At 41.6% G+C, this 21,401-nt stretch overlaps 1 protein-coding gene across 3 annotated transcripts; it reads right to left on the bottom strand.

Annotated features, from left to right (window-relative positions):
* Positions 1 to 11: 11 nt before the first annotated feature.
* Positions 12 to 21,335, bottom strand: map3k4 (mitogen-activated protein kinase kinase kinase 4). 3 transcript variants are annotated; one of them, XM_034898265.1, is made up of 27 exons: positions 21,099 to 21,335; positions 15,530 to 15,720; positions 13,902 to 15,331; positions 11,589 to 11,849; positions 10,020 to 10,172; positions 9,746 to 9,903; positions 9,490 to 9,606; positions 9,294 to 9,393; positions 9,053 to 9,136; positions 8,685 to 8,954; positions 8,452 to 8,601; positions 7,925 to 8,086; positions 7,525 to 7,658; positions 6,801 to 6,879; positions 6,614 to 6,692; positions 5,965 to 6,058; positions 5,485 to 5,607; positions 3,752 to 3,852; positions 3,560 to 3,640; positions 3,266 to 3,457; positions 3,109 to 3,179; positions 2,900 to 3,016; positions 2,654 to 2,813; positions 2,419 to 2,541; positions 2,112 to 2,218; positions 1,101 to 1,280; positions 12 to 921 (listed from the first exon to the last, which is right to left on the bottom strand). In XM_034898265.1, the coding sequence occupies exons 1-27, from the start codon at positions 21,128 to 21,130 to the stop codon at positions 901 to 903; spliced, it is 4,770 nt and encodes a 1,589-aa protein (XP_034754156.1). In that variant the 5' UTR covers positions 21,131 to 21,335; the 3' UTR covers positions 12 to 900. The 3 variants fall into 3 exon arrangements, with proteins under 3 accessions (XP_034754156.1, XP_034754157.1, XP_034754160.1); XM_034898266.1 differs by lacking the exon at positions 21,099 to 21,335 and adding an exon at positions 20,822 to 20,979; XM_034898269.1 differs by lacking the exon at positions 5,485 to 5,607.
* Positions 21,336 to 21,401: the final 66 nt, after the last annotated feature.

The following is a 21,401-nucleotide window of genomic DNA, read 5'->3' as shown; positions in this document are numbered from 1 at the left end:
AACACATTTCATTAAAAAAACAAAACGATTGGTTTATTAATATTGTTTGTACAAAGCAAACACTGTAAGAGCAGCAGAGGACCAAAAATTGTGGTGTGTGTGTCAGTGTCTGTGTTTGGTTGTGTGAATGTTTTGTGTTCAGCAGCAGGGAGGGAGAGCAGGCCCCGTTACGCTCCAGTCACATAAACAGCTCTTCACTGGCAGCGACCAGTAGACTTGAACATTGCTCCAACTTGACCTTAGCTCCTCAGCAAAGGCAAAGAAAAACACATTTAAAAAATCCTTCCTAGTGCCAAATGACAAGTGATAAATTCATTTGAATATTTAGATGGTGTTCATTTCATAAAAGGTAAACCAGCGGCTCCTTCCATTAAGTGAGGCTTACCGCACCTTGTTCAGTCTCAAAGGGCAACTGAAATAAGATTGCTCCCTCCTCTACTCAACTGCACCTTGGGTAAACAGTTTAAAAGTGCCATAGATTTTGTCCCCCCCCACCCATCCCTTCCCGTTTGTTTAAAAAAAAAAAAATCTCAATGCCTATTGAGAAGGTCTCTTACCCAGTGAGAACAAATGTGGCAATATTTACTTTTACAATATTGTTTATACAAGAATTAAAGCCAATCCTATTCTTACAGTATATACAGTCCCACTCCTGCCCCTCCTCCCCCCCAGTCCATGGGTACATAAAGACACAACACTGTACCCCATATGTCTGATCATTAGATAATTTCAGAGTACAACTGCCTCTAAAATGATATTGTATATAAGTTCCTCAGTTTAACTCCATGTGCCTTCAGCCGTAACTTCTTCTTCTCCACATCCAGTTCTTTTTTCTTTGTCCAACAGCATGTACAGTAGTGCTTTCATTTGTAAACGTAAAAGCTGCAGAGAAAGGTCCATTCATTCTTCATCCGTACAAACCTGAAACAGACAAGAGATGAAGAAGCTTTAATGGGAAATTTTAGGATGACCAGTACACCCATCCTTAAACAATCTTTTTTAAATAACTGAAGTATTAAGTCAAGCCATGACAGTCCACTGGTGAGATGTTTTGTGATAAAAAAAAAAATCTTAAAATGCATGTCATAGCAGCATCTCACCTTTACAAATGGGTGGTCGAGCAGCATGCTAGCTGTCCAGCGACGTTTGGGTTCGCTCTCCAAACAGTGACCGAGATAGTCCTTCCCCTCTGTGCTCAGCTTCTCTGGAATGGGGGGTTTATGGCCCATGCCCACTTTGTACATGATCTGGAAGTTGTGCTCATACTCGTGCCAGGGCCTCTGCAGGTTGAGACAAAGTTAAGGACATCACATTTCTTTTTTTTTTTTTTTTAAAGATTATTTTTTGGGCATTTTTTAGGCCTTTAATGACAGGACAGCTGAAGATATGAAAGGGGAGAGAGGGGTAGTGACATGCAGCAAAGGGCCGCAGGCTGGATTCGAACCCGGGCCGGCTGCGTCGAGGAGTAAACCTCTATACATGGGCACCCGCTCTAACCACTGAGTTATCTGGGTGCCCAGGACATCACATTTCTTTGTAGGTTTTCTTTTTTACATCTGTTTATGGGAATATCCTAAAGTGATAAGAGATGGAGAAATAATTTAACAAGTAGTATTAGCTGCTTTACTAGCATGAGGTTTTGTAATTTTTAGACAACTATTTTATATAACACAAACAACTACTACAATTTATCTACACTGAAAGAGCAGTTTTGCTAAAGCGCTACTACCTCCACAGATTTTGTCAGATTAAAACAGAATTTTGTTGCCAGAGCAGTAACTCAGCCAAACTGTTTTATTAAAAATCTGCTTGTTTTAACACAAAGAACCTTGAAATTGAAACTTTATTCAATATAAATGTGCTTTTATTTTACTTGAATGGACTAAAACATAATCATTGCATGTGGAAGCCACCGCTGATCCACAATGCGTTTCTTGTTTGTAATAATAATTGTAACAGAGGAACAATAACCTTAGACAATAAGTACTTCAGACCGTCTTAGTTACAGCATTGTATACCTGCAGCAAAGAAATATCCCTGAATAAGATACAAGTCAATGTAGCTTATAAGGATCTATGACTAAGGCAAAACACTCTCCTTTCACTCCTTACCTTTCCAGTCACCATCTCAATGAGAACGCAGCCCAAACTCCAGATGTCTGCTGCTCGTCCATGACCCTCACCCTTCGCTCTGGTGATCACTTCAGGTGCCATGTATGCTGATTAAGACAGAAAATAATTAAAACACAAGAAATTATTAAATCGGTGATACAATATTATGCAGTCTTGAGAACTATATTTGTGTATAATTCCACGTGGCCGATGGGAAATATGTTTGATTTTAAAAAAGTGTACCAAACAGTAAACAGCCACAATGACCCCTGGTGGTGGCATCCAGGCACATAACATAATTTCTTACCTGCTGTTCCCAGTGTGCTGTTCACCTCCCCTGGCATGGTGTGAGTGTTGTTCCTCAACTTGACTGAACAGCCAAAGTCCCCCAGCTTAATCAGACCCGATGACGTCAAAAAGATGTTGGCTCCTGAGATAAAAAGAGGAAGGAAACAGAGACAGAATGCTCAGTAGAAAATAAATGCCAAGTTGATTCTGGATTTCCTGCACTTCCGTTAAGAAAAAGAAAATGTGACACTGACCCTTGATATCTCGGTGGACAATGCCGTGTTCATGGAGGACATTAATGGCTGTAGTGATCTGTTTACTATAGAGCCGGATGACATGTTCCTGCAGGCCCAGTCTGGACACCTCCTCCAGAGTGCCCTCATCACAGTACTCCATAAAGATGTACATCTCCTCCTAGAGGTGAGCGCATGAACATTTAAACCAAACTGCTTCAGTACACACCAATAATGCCTGTACCGACAGAAACGCGTGCCTCTTACCCGATGGAGCTCAACTCCAAAGTATCGCACCAGGTTTGGGTGTTTAATGCCTTCAAAAATTTTGAGCTCATCTGCAGTCTCCTTGATTGTTTTGTGATCGTTCGGCTGGAATCGGATCTGGTTGAAAAAATAAAAGTAGAATGTTACCGCTGCCTGCAGCTCTTATGATTACTTTCAAAACCGTTAAATTGATTTTGCTGAACGCATACCTCCTTCATGGCCATTAGTTCACCAGTGTCAACGTTGATGCAAGTGTACACCTTTCCATACTGGCCTTCACCTATTAGGATACACACAAACATTACATCCTGCATGTGCGTTACGTTAACATGCATCCAAGCAAAAGCAGTCAGTGGGTAGCCATACCTATCTTGTTGCCCCTCTGCCACTTGAATGTCACCTTCCTGAGCCCAACGTGCATGACGTTGTCATAGGACTTGGGTGTGTGACACACTTGGCCGATGATGTTGCGTTGCTTCATCACAGCGTAGCGTTTGTCCTCAAACTTGCGAATGGAGCGACGGACAGACTCCATGGGGCTTTGACGTGCTGCGGTGTCTGAGATGGGAGTCAGGGAACAGGATTTATTATTTTCATGTAGGCATTCCAAATTTTATGTTTTTAGTCAATACAATGTGCCTCATCCCTCAACAATCTTACCTTTGGACTGGCTAATAAAGGTGCGGAGCTCCCAGCTTCGACGAGCAGCGCTGTTAGGGTCTCCCTTAGGGTAGGAGGGTTCTAGAGAGAAGAAAAAAGAAAAAGAAAAAATCACAAGAGAAAATTCAGCCAGTAGGAACGATTAATATGCACAATGTGGATCAAACAATGCATAGCAGTGAATGCACCCACCTTCCCTGTCCTCTGTGGGGCTGGAGTGGCGGCTCAGAGATTTGAAATGTAACTCTGCTGCAACCGATGAGAGACGGTCATTCTCATGGTAACTGGATCCCCTTCAGGAACATGGAAGAAATCAAGTTCAATAAAAACCTACTGATTCTGACAGTATGTTTCAGTCTGGGAGTTTCTCTGTTTATGGACATTTAAAGATCAACGCAGAGTACAATCTCTTCTACCAAGACCACTGTATTTTTATGCTCTTAAAATGTGTTTTGTGAGTATGCTCTTGATAAAACTGCATACACTCAGGCCTTAATCTTGAATTCTTTGTTGAAAATTTAGAAGTACAAGTCACTGCTTCCTTAAAGCATCTCAATGATATAAGACACATTGACCGGCAAAGGGAGAGAGATCATCTTCAACTTAAAATGCTATTAGGGCAAATTTCACAAGACTTCAAAAAAATAAAAAATGAAAATTACATTTAAAAAACTGTAAACTATATAAGGAATCCAACCAATCAGATAATACCAAATTCTATGCTCAACAATTAGTATCAGGGTTTCAAGATAATAAATAAAAAACTGAAAAAAACATCTGACATTTTCATTGATTCTTAGTCTGCCTTTTAAAGCCCATTAACAGTTCAGCATCATTATACAGCTCAAACACATTTGAAGGTTAGATCTCTAGAGTGCATGTTCAGATTTCAAAAGCATGTGCTTTCTGGCTTTTTTGTGTGTACAAAAAAGCCAAAACCATCAAAGCAAGAATGATGTTAATAGCACTAAAAAGCAGAATAGCATAGCCCACTCTTTCATTAAGGTAGTGTGTGTGTGTGTGTGTGTGTGTGTGAGTGTGTGTGTGTGTGTGGTTGTTTTTTTTCACACCATGCACAACACTCACCGTCTCTTCCTTTGACAAGTAACAAGACCAGTGTAAGGCCTTTTGTCTGATTTGATGAAATTAAAAAAGGCTTGTAAATGGTACATTAACACTTCTGAGGCTGCAAATACTGCTAATTAAGTCCCTCCAGAGTTTTGTTCAATTCATTAATTTACTTTACTTACTTACTTACATCAATACAATGCATATTATTTAGATGCATTTTCTAACAAAGTTTTTAAGCTGCAGCAAGTCTATAAGTGATTAAAATGATCATCTGTACAGCCATGCTTTACATGCAGCATCAATGTATTTGAAAATCTAATTTTTCAAGTACAATTACATTTCAGGTAGAACGTGAAGGGAAATGCCTCATTATTCAACTGAATAAAATGCTTTCTGAGAAAGATTGATGCTAGATGTAAATAGCTTTGAAATGCTCAAAATACAAAAGAATTGGAGAGTCACTTTTTGGACATGGTAGTTAATTCAATATCTGTCTAAATATCTACATTTATAATGATGCAATCAGGAGGCTAAAAGCAGGAAATTGAGCAATCTTCCAATAAAAGCTATAAATCAAAGCGAATAACCTAATAATGGGATAAAAACAAGTATAATATAAAATGTATGCCTCTGTAAGAGCGCCATAACATCAGCAGTGTTTCATTTTTTCTCTCTTTTGAAATTCACTGTTAAAGGACCTGTAAACAACAGATTTCTAGTCTTGAACATGAAACTTATTTTCCTTTAAATTTCAGAATCGGTTAATAAAAAAAAAAATAGTGATGCTATTGTTATTGTATCTGAAGCCATGCTTTAATAGCAGCTTCTACTGGGTGACTTGGGGGCAAGGCTACCTGACGTCACAGGGGCTGCTGCTGGGTGCTTTGGTGTGGCTGTGTTCCCCAGGGCCCTGAGGGACAGGGCGTGGGCCATTGGGGAAAAGCTGGTTCCGGAGGTCACAGGGGAGACTTCGAGAGCTGTGTGGTGAAAAAACAAAACTGAGGAGCTCTAACTTGGTAGGTAAGGTGGCTTGAGAGGGATGTGTGTAGATATGTTTGTGTGTGACTGGGTGGCTGGTTGAGGGACAGATGCACACACACTCTCATTCAGACACTGTGTAAAAGAAAAAAAAAGAAAAAAAAGACCACTGACCTACTTAGAGCATACACATACAAAACACACAGCATCACACACAAGCTCAACAGCTACAGAGCAAAAACATCAGTAGGTATACACAGCAAAGGTGATGAGGCACGATGAGCCATGCAGGAAATAGTAAGAAATCATATGAAGGCACGCAGATTATTGGAAAAGCTTGAACTGTAACCACCTACCTGAAACCTTCAGCATTTGGGATGAACAGATTGGGGTTTGGTGGGTCACTATGGCAGCGAGGGACCTTTACAGGACGAGGACTATTCCTAGGAGCTGAAAAGAAAAACACCCAATGCCTAACTTAATCACGCCACCCACAAAAGGAAACCTTGTTTGTAGGTTGTGAGAGGTCTAAACTACTTTTGTATGGCATTAATTAGCAGGAAAGTGGTTGTGGCATTCTGCAGTTGATCTGGTTTTAATCCTTTAGAAAAAAAGAAAAGAACAACATTTTATTTGTCTTAATCAGGAATGGTTTCCTGAGAAAACATGCTGTTTTTCAGCAACACCCAGATTTGCAGTTATAATCCTGCATTTCACACTGGCCTAGGGCAACCATAGTTTTCTGCTGTTGGCCACTGTAGCAGCATGAAGTTGCTTTAACGAGGCTGATTAATCAGTGAGGTTAGTCAGACCAACAAACGTCAGGGCACAATTGCTCTTCTACAGTAATTTAATTGTTACTTCACTGTTGTTGTGCCGGCTTTGTTTTAAAAGACCGTCCCCATGACACCCAGGTTATAAAACTAGCAACAGAATGTAAACAACAATTACAAATCCTGAACTCTAAAAACGGAAGTCACCAACAGTTAGTATTACAAATCTTACCAATGTACAGGCCGGTGACTGGGCTATGAGGTTTTCCAATCACATGTCCTATACATTCATTCATCAAAGCTTGTAAATTCTGCAGAAAGACAAAATTAAATTAGTAAATTCAGTCAATAGATAACCTGTAAATCAAAGTGCATGCTGGATGTGCAATTTGTAGAATACGATAAACAGGCAATTTTACCAGGAAGTCATCCTCAGGCAAGGCTGATATAAAGGCAGGTTCGATAGCCTGAAGAAAATCAAAACCCTGAGTCGCCCACCTGGAAGTTCAACATGGCAGTTAATCAGTGTGTCCCAAAACTTCACTCACACTGTACTGTGCTGGTAAACATGGAGTTTGTATGGTTTGCACTGTTTTTCATGAAATAACCTAAAGGCTTCCATATGTTATCAGAGTACAATTTCTTCTATAATTATTATTTATTTTTGAGAATTTAGTGGAAATTTGTCTTTAGCTTCTTCGAAAAAACTTGTCATGCTACAAAAGAGCTCTCAACAAAGAGGATTGAAACAACATAGAAGATGGATGATCTGGTTTTACATTTAATAGTTCTAAAAATACAGCACACAAAAAAACTCTTTTAATTACTATGACCTTGCACTGTAAGAAACACAAAAAGCTTTTATATAAGTCTGCAATTGGTTTAACAATTGTTTGTTACCTTTTATCCAAGATTAATGGCACTAGTAGGACTGCTTATTGATTAGTGAGGTTAATGGCCAACCACAGTGCCTGGCTTTAACTCTCTTTGCAATGATGCTACAAAAAGCACGCCTGAGCAACATACTCTAACGCTTAAATGTTGCCTCAGGAACATCACACTGCGCCCAACCAGATGGCAAAAAGACAGAAGGGACTAACTTAAAAATGTATGCAAATGCTCTATTGATAGATGAAGCCTTACCTGGGCTTGGTGCCCCTGCCACTCTCACATTTGGTCAGGACATAGGTCATCCATTTGCGGGCAAATGTTATGTAGCGTTCCCCAATCCTTTGCCTGAACTCCCCTGACATCAGGCGCACCACTTCCTTGTGGTACTGTAAATAACAAAATAAAGCAAGGAGCATATTTAGAATAACTGCCTCAATGTCCCCTTACTTAAAATCTTTGCAATTAATTCAGTCCTCATGTCGCTGTATTTTCTCTTTGCAAAATATAATAAAAAATGTAACTACACTAACACTTTTAGCCAAATTGTTGCTAAATTGTGGACAAGAAATGTCTGAGTAGTAGAAGAAATAGATTAGATGAGCAGCATCTTAAGCATGAGCTTCTGTGAAAACATACACTGTGTAACAGTTACCTCGAAGGCAAAGTTGTAGCCCTGGATCATTGCCTCTCTGTAGTACTGATGCAGAGTGGCTGACTCCGACTCCTCCACCTCTGCCTCAAACTCTGTGGTGAACATGTACTCCACTCGGTCGATGGCAGTGCTGATCTTAATGCAGAGCTGTAGTGCTTCGTCCTGTGGTAGGAGACAGAAAGATGGGAAGAAGAAAGAGTTGTGTTATGATTATTATTACTTTCTAATAAAAAGGTTCTTCAGAAAACCCAAACGTCAAAACCATCAGTGAGAGCATTTAAAATTCATGTTGTAGTGTGGCTCTGAATATAACAGGTGCAAGCTTAGCGACTTCCCTTCTGAGAATTAATTCTAAAATATGGCCTGATTTTGGCCTTTTCTTTTTTTTAAGGTAATAAAGCAAAAATTCAGGGTAACTGATAGCATAGATAGTAGGAAAATAGGACACCAAGATGCAACTGTCTTTTTGCAACAACACAAAATAAAAAAGTGTTTTCACAGGTTAAAAATCATGGTTATGTAAGTACCTTGAGCTCCTCCAGAGCACTCGCAATGAGAGGCTGACTAGATGTTTGTTCCCGGCTAAGAGTGAGCACATCCTCCATGGATTGCTGAAAGGCCTTTCGCTGGGCCACCAGATGAGCTGATTGCATCACTATCAGGAGCATGTTTTCCACCTGAAAGCACATTGGACCAGTGGAAGGTTTATGAACACCAGACACACTCATACACATAGATTGAATTAAAAATTGTTGCATACCTTCATGGCTCTTAAAGTGTCAACGGTTTCCATCGGGGGGACCAGTTTGAGCAGCTCTCCGTCCCACTGAGCCCAATCAGAATCAGTAGTGCAGTCCCCTGCTCCATGTTTACTCATGAGCAGATAGGCATCATCCTCTGCAATTTCATCGGGCTCTTTGGAGCAGTCTTTGCCAGCGGCGGCATTGAGAAGCTGCAGGATGAGCGGTCGCTGATCCATCAAGCCACAGGGGACAAAAACTTGCAGCTCCTCTAAGCCTGGAATCTGAACCTAGATATAGAAGGAGGAGGTTAGATGGGTACTTAAATGCCCTGAGGACAGAAAAGAAAGATCAGAAATGTGGGAAATTAACAGAAATGCAAACGCACCTTGACATAGTTTCCCTTCTTCAGTGCCGCCAGGAAACAAGTCACCCCGTTGGTAATACTAAAAACTGCTGCAACTTCTAAGTCCTGCACAGAGGGAATCAGACAAAGGGTGTGTCAGAAGAACACACAGTCCCAATTCTTCGGTCAGCAGAGAAAACATGGCCACAGAAAAACTGCAAAGTCAGTACTGTTGTAGCTTTCTATTTCAAGGGAGTGAAAACTCTTTACTGCCATCTCTCACCTTGCGAAGCATTTTGGCAAAGCCCAGAGCCTTGGACGCTCGTTCCCTGGCCTCGTGGAACAGCTCTTTAAGTGACCGACTAGTCTCGATAACTGACCGCCTTCAAGAATTAAAAAGGTGCGATGTTAAAAACAAAAAAAAACTATTATTAACACTGACTGAAACAGAAATCAAATAATAATGTTATCATCCTAACCTGATCTCATCTGAGGCGGTGCTGTCATCTGCACATTCCCAGAATTCATTACCACTCTTTTGCAGGCCAGCATCAAGGAACTCTCCAGTGGATTTAAGCAGCATCCCAGCAATATCACTGCAAAGAGCAGAATAGTCCTTAGTTTAACATAAATCATTAGTAACACTCTTAAAGAAAAGTTCCACATTGAAACAGGTTTTTCTTGTTGTAATCAAACAACATTCATTTCAGTGTGTTTTGCAGGTAAGTGACTCACCAGAAAAGCTTCCCGGACTGGGCCTCCCCTCCACGGATGTAAGGAGTGATGACCTTGGTGAAGTGCCACTCCTCCTCCAACAGGTTCTTTAAGCTGTGAGAGGCCTGAGGCAGCTGCTGCAGCATCTGGATCCAACTGTGCATGTACTCAAAGTAGACCTACAAAACAGTAATTAGATAACCACAACTTACATTTCATTAATGCATACATCCACAAGACTTTCTCTACAATGGGTATTTACATTTAAACTTTGTAACTGGAAGTAGAGTCATACCTCGAGCATCTTGTGAAGGTCCTCTTCAAACTCATCAATATTGGCATTTGTTTGCAAGCCCTGAGCATCAGTCACCACGCCTCGCAGCATGAACTGATAATACTGCTTCATCAGAAGACCACCTTTAAGAACCTCCTTACACTCACGCACCAACTGCATAGCACAAACAAATGTGAATTAGCGCACACACACACACACACACACACACACACACACACACACACAAATATATATATATATATATATATATATATATATATATATATATATATATAACTATTTACATTGTAGATTATCACTGAATGCATCAATTGCAATGGATTTAAGTACTTAACAAAAAAGTGTGAAATAACTGAAAACATGTCTTATATACTAGTTTCTTCAAAGTAGCCGCCCTTTGCTTTTTTGATAGCGATGCAATTCCTTGGTGTTCTCTCATTGACCTTCATGAGGTAGTCACCTGAAATGGTTTTCAGACCAAATGGTGCAGAAGTCAGGTTGATACACAGCCGACGACCCTATTGGACAACTGTTAGAATTCACATTATGGCAAGAAGCAATCAGCTAAGTAAAAAGAAACGAGTGGCCATCATTACTTTAAGAAATGAAGGTCAGTCAGTCCGGAAAATTGCGAAAACTTTGAATGTGTCCCCAAGTGCAGTCGCAAAAACCATCAAGTGCTAGAAATGAAACTGGCTCACATGAGGAGAGCCCCAGGAAAGGAAGACCAAGAGTCCCCTCTGCTGCTGAGGATAGGTTTATCTGAGTCACCAGCCTCAGGAATCGCAAGTTAACAGCAGCTCAGATTAGAGACCAGATGAATACCACACAGAGTTCTGGCAGCAGTCACATCTCTAGAACAACTGTCAAGAGGAGACTGCGTGAATTAGGCTTTCATGGTCAAATAGCAGCTCGGAAACCACTGCTAAGAAGAGGCAACAAGCAGAAGAGATTTGTTTGGGCCAAGAAACACAAGGAATGTACATTAGACCAGTGGAAATCTGTGCTTTGGTCTCATGAGTCAATAATTATAAGCTCATCAAGGAAATGCCAAGAGAGTAAAAGACATGTTATCTGTTATTTCACACTTTTTGTTAAGTACATAATTCCACGTGTTTTCATTCATAGATTTGGTGCCTCAGTGATAATCTACAATGTAAATAGTCATGAAAACAAAGAAAACGCATTAAATGAGAAGGTGTGTCCAAACCTTTGGCCTGTACATACACATAAATAAATAAATAAATAAATGTATACACACACACATTACATGTAGAAGTCTTCGATGATAGTTCTGTGCAGTAAAAAGGGTAACAATAGGTATCTCAATATTTGTTATTTGTTTCTTTAAGACAATAATAAAGTGTACCTATCGAATGTACATGTTTTGTCTACTTGTTCCAACAATAGTGTATGGGTAAGCAGGCTATGCCATATCATTAGTCACTTTCATTTGCGCAAAATAAGCAAGCATGCAATGGCAATAAGATAGTTAGTTAGACACGTCCAGTCATTCAGCATGAGCAGTGCAGCTCGTGCAGAACATAGAGTGTTTCAAGAGCTGCTTGCCTGTTTGATACTGAGCAGTGAGGGCTCTCCTGCGGGCCTCTGTTCAAGTCGCAGATTAAGGCATTCGTGAATGACGTTGAGAAGGACTCTGCACAGCACAAGGAACGCTGGTCGAAAGGACGGGAGGTCCATGTCCAGCAAATCCTCCCAGGAAACCTGGTCTGCTCCGAGCTCTGGATGAGCCGGACCACTGCAGGACACATGGCGCGACAGCTCTGGCAGGTAATCACTGTACAGCATGGGGTCTGGGAAGTCTGCAAACTGCGGGTGGAAGATCCGTTAAAGTTAATTCATATGAACTCAATCAATAGTTGGCTTTGTAATGAATTTGTATTTTCTTTTGTTTCACTATTTACTAAATGATATCCATTGCTTCCCAATCTCAGACAGACATCTGTAAAGAACTTTATTTTAGATTGCACGCCATTACCAAAAACCTTTGACTAGCTCTCATTTTGTGCAAAGAAAGATCATCACAAATCAGCAATCCAAGACATCCGAGTTCAATTCCTCCTCATTGTACATTTCTAGGTGGAGGTCAGTGTCTGAACCTCCCTAAAACACTTTCCAACACCTAGATGAGCTGATTATCTATTGTCCTTTATCCCAAAAACTCAATAACAATCTTTTCAGTTTTTTTCATTTAGTAGCTTTTGTTTACATATCTTCTGTTTGTTTACAGCTTAGGCTTCTTGTAAGCTGCAAATGCCTTTTCCCCCAGTGCTTAATTAAATTTTAAACATCTGCACTTGAAACATTACAATTAGCTGTTTGACTGCTTTTGCTCCCGCCTTTACAGCAATGCAAGACAGCAGTGAAGTGTATTAGTATTATAAATGTAATAAGACCCTTATGTAATGTCAAATATGTTTTCTTTACATACATAAGCACACACGTAGAAGTAGCACACATATTGCATTCCCTTACTGGTTTAAGCTATGTGATAAATAAATCTCTGAATTCGTGATTGATTCAATTTCTACGTGCAATTCTACTGACTTCTACAGGGAGCCCTTTTCTTGCATATTAAGTTAAGGATACTGCATTTAGTTTGATTGTTAAGCACGACGCCATGCTACAGGCTGCATTTTATTAACCTGAAAGTGAAATCAGCTGGCTAAAGTCAATGATCATGGGTCTCGTTTGTATTGTCTACAAGAAAATGATCCAAAAGAAGGACATTTCTGTACAAAACCCAGCCAATGTAAAACACAAAACTATTGTCAATGAAATTTCAGAACATTTTGAAAAAAAGCCATCAAAGTGTTCCAGAGCCCAAGATGACTTCTTTAAAAGGTCCACTGTGTAGGAATTTTTCCCACCTAGCGTTGACATCATTTATCGCAATCAACTCTCTCGCACCACGCAGTTTAAAGTACGTACTACAGCTACGGTAGCCTCCATGCTTCAAAAAGCTGGTCTCTTGCTCTTTTCATAATCCTTTTTCTTTTTCTTAGCAAAGAAGAAGACTACTGTTCCTGAAATTTGTAATTTGAATACTTATGGTCCTCTATGTTTCCTTCTTAAAACTTGCCGGTACCTGGAAGCGTCGATACCCATTAGCAGCACCTGTGAGTTTCATGTGACAGCAAAAACGCAAAAGGCGGAGCAGTATGTCATGTATGTCTCTTATGGGCTAACGTATTTCAAGATGGCGGATGAATATGGAACATCTACCCGAGTTCATTGCAAATGCAAATGTGCAATTTCAAGCCAAAAGGAATGCTTGAAATTGATGGTGATGGTGAATATTAATAAATTAAAAAAACAAGATCTTTAAATTGCTCCTTATGTCTGACCAACCAAAGTTCCAAAATCCAAAGGTTACTTATCAAAATTGTTGTCAAATAATTGTCTGCCAATCAACTAATTGATTTATAAATCAATTCATCTATTATTCCAGCCCTAAACATTAGGCTATATTTGATATATACAGTATACACAATTTAAACCTTACTTGTTACCTTATTTTAAATAGTTTAATATTTTTAAGTATTTGTGTAAACAATGACATCATTTAAAAGGAAAGGAAAACTTGAAAGTTTAAAGACTCCCTGTAGCAAAACACGGATTAGTTTATTTCTTCTATGTGCACGTGTGTGTCAGACTCAGCACAAGACTACTGAGAAAGAGAAGTCTACTTACTATTTAAGTACTACTACATGGCTATTTCCCACAGCACACCAGCCAGTAAATGTTTATAATTACTGATTTAGCTGTAATAATGCTATTTAGATCATTTTAGATTTGTTTTAAATTATTTAGGATAAATTACAGCAATGAATAAGTGTGGAGGTAACGAAACAGCCTCACCTCCAGTTCAGGAGTGTGACGGAGCAGCGCTGCTCTGGACCTCTGAAGAGAGCGGTCCATCAGTTTGTGCAGTCTGAGAATCAATTTACGCAGTCCCATCTGTTTCAGCGCTTTATCCACAAACGGTCTGTAGATGGCAGTAGGGCAGAATACTCCCCCTCCCGTAATGGCTTCTGCACTTCCTGCAGCAGCAGTTGGGAGAAACTCCTCTTCTGACAACAAGCGGGCAAATTTAGGAGTCAGGGAGGGAGGCAACTCTCCCTCTGCTACACATCCCAATAGTCCCTCCTCCTCCTCAGCATCCCTGTCCTCCCCATCGCTTTCAGCTGTAAAAGTGGCTGTTGAGTCATTCTCCTCGTCTTCCTCATTCTCCTCTTCTTCGTTGCCACGGGAACAGCGAGGTGAAGGGATCTCAAAGACAGGCCACCCGATACGAGATAGATCATGAAGGCCCAGAACAGTGGCCATAACGCGCAGCTTCTGGTTGAGGTCTTGGGTGATATTGAGCCACAGACAGAGCGCCTGCACCCTGCCCTGGAAGTCTCGTGCTGCATATTTGTCATAGTCCTTCTGCAGGGCCTGCAAAGAGGGGTACAGCGCTTCCACAGACTCCAGCAACTCAATAACACGCTTGACCTGCTCAAATGCAAGCCGCTGGCGCTGGAGGTGCTCCCTGCAATCAGCCCCAGAGCCCAGCGGCTCTGCTGCATTCATCGCTGGTGAGGGAAAGGCGCTAAAGCCCCAGGGATCTACTCCACAGTGGTTGGTCTCTGCTACAGCAGTGTCCCTCGCCTCACCGCAGACTAGATTGGAGACACTATGAAAGTCCTCCCTGATTGTTTGAGACCCTGAACACTGGGCCCCTCTCAGGCTGGCATAGTTGACCTTAAAGTGCAGCACCTCATTGATGATGTCAGGGATGGCCTGGCGGGCAGTGAAAAGGAAAAGGTCTTGGTCGCCGGTGGAGCGTCGTGCATGCCAAGCTTGCAGCTCCAACCAAATTACCTCGTTGTTGTGACCCATAAAGGCCATGTTTTCCAGGCCTCTCTGCTCCTTCTCCTTCCTCTTGGAGGACATAGATGTGAGCTTGAGCAGCAGCCGCAGAGTTTCAAAGAACTTGAGGCGATCGGCAGGACAGTCTGTCCTAGAGGTCTGGCGGTGGGTCCGGCCAATATGGGGCATAGACACAGGAAGTTTGCAACTGCTGCAGCCCAAACTCAAGTAATGCTTCCTGGGATCCATGTTGATGGCACCAAAAGGGCTTGACTTTGAGAGTGGATCCAGCATAAAGGAGCCTTCAAAAGTCTTCTTGTGGTCTCTCTCCGTGGAGCGCAGTGTTGCCCTCTGCTTCTTGCCTTGCTTGTAGCTTTGCTCCTCAGGAGCCTCCACTGGCCTGGGACTTTCCCTCGTAACAGATGGTGTAGGGTCCACTGAAATAACAACAGTAAATACCCACTCCCAGTCAATATAATGGATATAGATCTGCATGTAAAAAAGTAGTATATTTAGATATATTTTTAAGATTTGTATATATATATATATATATATATATATACAAATATATATATATATATATATATATATATATATATATATATATATATTCTGTCAAAGATTTATTTACTTACCCTTGTTCGGAGACCGACCAGTACTCCTCGCCGGGTGGTTTCGTTGATGTTTGCCGGACATGCGCTTCATCTGGCGGGTGCTATAAGGAGGTGTTGTGCCATACAGGGCTTCCTCTTCCTCACTGGGAGAGTCCCAGGATTCATCCACCTCTGAGTTCTGTTGTGATGCATCTTCCACTGGCTTGGCCTGCCTGTTAGCGTTTAATGATATCAGGGCAAAAACAGACCGGAGTAACTATCAACATGGGTTGCTTTGCATCTTTACATTTGAGGTGATGTTAACAGCAAGCCAGTGCTTTGGCTTTATAAAACTATTTCAGTCCTAACATTTAAAAAAAACAAAGAAATGTGTGTGCAAGGTCCAATAGTGCTGGGTTGTTTGTACCCATAACAGAGTGTGCAGCAAGTCTCCTCTAATGCCATGGCAAACAGGTTGCTAAACTGCGACTAGACTGAATGTCTGCTGCTACCAACAGCAGACTGGCGAGTTGTCCGTCCTATGGAGCCTGGCTGGCTGCCTCCCAAATGTACAGCAGCAATGCTCTGTGCATAACCACAACAGTCCAGAGACAGGATAATAAGCTGAGGGTTTTCTACTGGCAGCCTCTTTTGGTCTACGTAAACATAATGGCACAACCAGAGAGTGAGAAATAGTAACCCTCATTAACTCGGTCTATGTCATCAACATTACTGCACAATTCACATTTCCATGTAGCACTGAGACTTACTCACCAAAGTGTGTAAAAGTTGTGAGATCATATGCTAACACTGCGCAAATGCAAAACAGCATTCATTTGTTTAAAGTAATTCTTGAGCAACAACGACAATGTGAAAACCATTTCTTCGTCATAACATTCTGCCTGCGAATTTCAGACTAAGAATATAGCAGAATATGATGCATCTAGTTCAGCAGAAAGAAAACACTATAATCAATAGAAACACTTTCTACTGGAAAAAAAAAAAGAAAAAAAAAAGAAAGGAGCGTGCGAGGAGCGTGCCTTTCCAGATTACAATGTCAGAGCTTTGTTCCCTAATGCCTTTCTGAGGGGTTTTTAACAGGATTAGAGAGAAAGGTTGGAAGGTCTGACCCCGCCAACAAAAACAAAAAGAGAAATGACGGGGGGGGGGGGGGGGCATGAAAACGGACGTTCTATTTGCTGGTCGCCATGTGTCCCTCCATCGATCATCTGACTGAAAGGCATTCCCCAACACACACGCCTGTTTGCGTAGACAGAGTTGAAAGGGGCACACTCTCACTGTGGGAGTGTGTGTGTGTGTGTGTGTGTGTGTGTGTGTGTGTGTGTGTGTTAAGGGAGGGGGGTTACTCTCTGGAAATCACTTAGCTTAAGCTTTTCAAGAAACCAAACAGAGAGAGAGGGCTGACTTCTATTGCCCATCTGCCCCACTGCAAAATCTGTCTCTAAAGCACACAGAGTCCCCTGGGAGCTGCAGTGGAACTACGCGCGAGGCAGACAGACACCTGCTGCAAATCCTGCGACCTCAAAGGCAACAAGACTTTATGAACAAAACATGCTGCAAGAATAATGTAATTTGCACAACCATCTTAACAACCATGACAGTCTTGAAATTACAGAATAACTGTTGCGTGAATGAACACTGGCGCCTTTATGAGTGTATTGTATGGGAAACTGTGAAGGGGCTTGTTCTGCAGGAGCAGGACACGACAGTGATCTTTTCACTATGCAGGCACAAGAAGGCACATGTCGTTCACATCGTATGTGCTGCAATAATGCATTTAGCACAACAGACACATTGCTGTGGTTTTCAATGCAAAATTCGAGAAATATATCAGGAAACTGCGTAAAGTAAATGCCATCAACCTCCCACTGCGCAATTAAGAGGGTGATCAGATTGTGCGCACACTTGTGAACATCTCATAGCGTGCATAGGTGTGTGGTGTCAAGGACAGAAATAGTACATGCATGCGAGAGAGGAAATGAGACCAAGTTTTAGAAAAGACACTTCTCTACGTAGAAAAGCATGACTAAATCACTCAGGAATGACAGCGGAACCAATGACGCCATCACCGCTGGTTGTTTGTTTGGTTGCCATGAGACACTTCAAGCACAGATTGTGCTTCTGCAATAAAGACTGTGCAAATTCCTCTTCTGAATTCTTTTCCTTTTTCCTAAAACTACTCACAGGCCGCACAGCAGTTAACCATTGCGGCACTATGGTCTTCAAGCTGTCCCTGCCTGGCTGCCACTAGTGAATTATCACTGCAGATGGTGTCTGGCTGGTCTCAAAGCCTCATCTGATGGCTCATAGGGGCTCCAATAAAGGCCAGTGGAATGCTAGAGCCCCCAGGCAGAAACACTGAGTGCATAATGAACAGCACAAAATCGAGTCTTTTCTGTAAGGCAACTGAAGCAGTGATACAAGCAGTGATACGAAGGGCTGCCAGAGTCAGGGGGGCCTGACCTTTGACACCAACCATCCACACACTATTGTATCAGGAAGGGGCACTCCATTGTACAGCAGTGACACGTGGCCCGTGAGGCCCACAGCTGAATAGCACACAGCTGGTTAGTGAGCACACTTGGTCACAATGGCCAAACTAAAGGGGATTTTTTTCAGAGAGGAAGAGGAGGAGATGGAGGCTGGGGTTTTGTAGGAGCACACTCTCCACCAATTAGGTCATGCTTGCATGACTGATGCTTGGTAGGCTAAATCCAGATTTTGATTACCCCCCACTGTAAAAAGAACATGTCTGCTGGCAACTAATCATAGCACATGGTTAACTGGGGAGGCAATCAGAAAATAAAACCTATTAGTGCACATGTAACCAAGTCTTAGTAGAAAGTGTAGCTCATACTTACGACAATATGCATCTCTGAACTGCTGCCTATCCATGATAAACAGACAGAGCTGATGCAGCACCAATAGGCTGACAGAATTTAGAAACAATGAACACAACGTACTTGACCCCACCCTTCTGTGTAACAGTGTGACATTGCCAGGAGTGGACCTCCCAACCTTTCACAACTGCAACTGTGCAAACCATACTGTACATGCACAACAGAGGAGACATGGTACTATGTGCAAACAGACACCTAAGAATATACAACATAAGAATCAGAAAGCCTGCTAAAACACTGCTGTGCTTACTATCTGACCTTATAAATCACTTGACACCAGAATACATCCTCATTCTAAATAAAGACAGACCTGGCTGTATCAGTGGAAGCTTGTGCCATTAACAACATGCAGACTGTGGGTTGCAGCATGAGGTAAATTGTGTAATGATATGTTTTTCACCTTATGCTACTTGCATCATAAATGCTGGGCAGGCAGCAGTCTGCTCCACTTATGAAATTTAATCTGAAGCTGTAGAGAGTCATAAGCAACATCTGTGTTAGTTTCAACTTGCATTTGAGTTTCTTGCAGTTAAATTCCAAATCAAATAGAAGAACAAAACATTCTCCAGAACTTAACCATCCTTGCTTTCCTTTTCTACCATGACGATGTTACTCTTGCAAAGTATTAATAACATAATTTGTGATGGTTTTTGTCGTTACAAAGAACCTATTCTTTAAAAGGAAATGACAGATGAGAGTGAGAATGTGAGAGCAGCACACATTTCTCTCAAGCAGGTGTGGGCAGAGACAGGATGCAGTTAGGAAATGCTTGGGGACGGTCCATCTGTATTCTACAGCCTGTCCTCCTGGCAAATGCAGGCATTAATGAGTTCTACCCATGAGCGTCTCTGGGGCTGAAGGCAGCTATCCACTGCGCTCTGTTCACCACATCCTGAAATCTCGGGAATGCTTGTGAGCCACAATGTCTTCGTACTGACTTTGTGAAGATATTATTGACGGAGGACTTCTGTACTTGCTAGTGATAGCCCCTAACTGCCAAGCAAGCACATAACTCATCTTTCTCAAAATAGTCAGTCAGATTGAACCAACTTCACATTCAGTGTTAAAGTATCTACACTCAGCAAGGTGGATGGAAGTTGGTTACCAAAACTAAAAGACAATTAATTTTGCTGAATCTCAATCATATTACAGAGATATGCAGTCTAAACACAACGCAGGTTGAACTTCCAGCAAACTATGCAGCTTCTGCCATGTAACCGCCATTGTTTACAATAGCACAAGTAGTGTATGTTTCTAATCTAATTCCAATACTATAGAAATGGTAAATCTAACAAATTCTCAGGCAGATCCACATGTAGGCTAACTGACACATACATGCTAACTAGTAAACACTGCCAAGGCAATGAAGGCATCCATTTGACCTTTCACCCCAAATTGTGTGCACAAACTAAAGTATAAAACTGGAAAAAAAATAAGAACGAATCTCTTGTGATCATGTCAACCTGTGACACGTTTCCAACAATACTGAGCATGACTCAGTATTTTTATTTATGCAATGATGCACCAATTAGCCTACTTTAACCGGTCCAGTATTGCACAATCATGCAAGCTGTTTGTGTATTTCCATCGGACTGAGTGGCCACAAGTAACAAGCAAAGGAATAACAACTGGCTGGTACTCAATCATTACTGGAAAACGTCGACAAAAAAACAAGGTGTTTGTTCGAAACTGGGATTACAGCAGATGACAGAGCTGTTCCAACGTGATACATGCCCTCAAAGTCACTCGCTCTGCAGACAGAGCACAAAATGCATGTTGAAGAGAAGGGAGGAGAGGGGAAGACATAACAGCAGATTCCTGAGGGTCTGTCGCCAGCGGTCAGGGGCAAACATTTAGGAGATTAGGAGATGCGCAAATATGACAAATGCATTTTATGACTATTTTGATTGTATGCATTCCCTGCAAGATTGCAAAAATGTCTCGTTCGGTAACATTGTCATCTGAGCACTAAGAATACATATAGTATTTTTAAACCTTTGCCGCTGCACATGACGTTACATTTGCAACAGATTGTCAACAAAGTTATAACCTCTACGAGGAACAATATGATCCAAACTAAAAAAAAAAAGTGTACACTGTACACAGTCAACAAGCCCATCATGATTCAGCATTAGAGTGCGAGAAAACAACACGAAAGCTAGCTAGATGATTATAAAAAACAGGGGAGAAAAACGCTAGCTACACTTTTAAGTCCACCTTTAGAGCCCACATTGGGGGGGGGGGCGATATAGCTTCAGCTCGGTTAGTTTCTGTTAGCTATTGAACTTGCGGGTAAACAATAACGTGACAAGCGGCAGCTAATAACGTTAAGGTTAGTAACGTTAGATGTTAGCTAGCTTGATCCTTGACATGTTGCACTGTTATAGCGGTTGATAATTGTTTGTAATGTTACGTTATCATTTGGCGGGCATTTTGCCTTTATATCTAGCAACCGCGAATCAGACAACAAGATAATATCTGCAGCAAAGTACGCCTAAAAATGTTGCTCCAAAAAGTTTGCAACTCCAGTGTTGCAAATGCATTAACTGCACGCGTACCACTATTTGACAGGAAGTCAATTTCTAAGAGATGCGTAAGCGCTCCCATAGAGCCGAGTGCAGTGTCACGTTCAGCTCCCTATTTGGCAACTGCGAGGTCCTGATGGTGTACTGTTCAACAAATTCGCATACCTGCTGGGCTTGTTACGATCCGGAGGCTCCATAGAAAAACAGTGGCTTCTTGTTCCTAGCCGTGCATGGACTAAACCATGTCCAAGCGATATCAGATAGACTTTGCACCGTTAAATCTTTGCAAGAGAATCGGATTTTTGTCTCTTTAGAACACTTTCTATCCGCCGGCACAGTTGACTCTCGCTTGTGCGTATGCCGTCGCCATCTTTCCAACGTTCATTGAGGAGGAGTGCCACAGTCTTGCACTACTACGGCAGCCCGGATAGGTCAACTACCTTCATAATTGTGCAGCCAGAGTCCAAG

This window comes from Etheostoma cragini, chromosome 17, assembly GCF_013103735.1.
Source record: "Etheostoma cragini isolate CJK2018 chromosome 17, CSU_Ecrag_1.0, whole genome shotgun sequence".
In the NCBI taxonomy this organism is placed as follows: Eukaryota; Metazoa; Chordata; class Actinopteri; order Perciformes; family Percidae; genus Etheostoma; species Etheostoma cragini.
The sequence above is the reverse complement of the archived record's forward strand: the minus strand, read 5'-3'. Positions and strand labels throughout refer to the sequence as shown.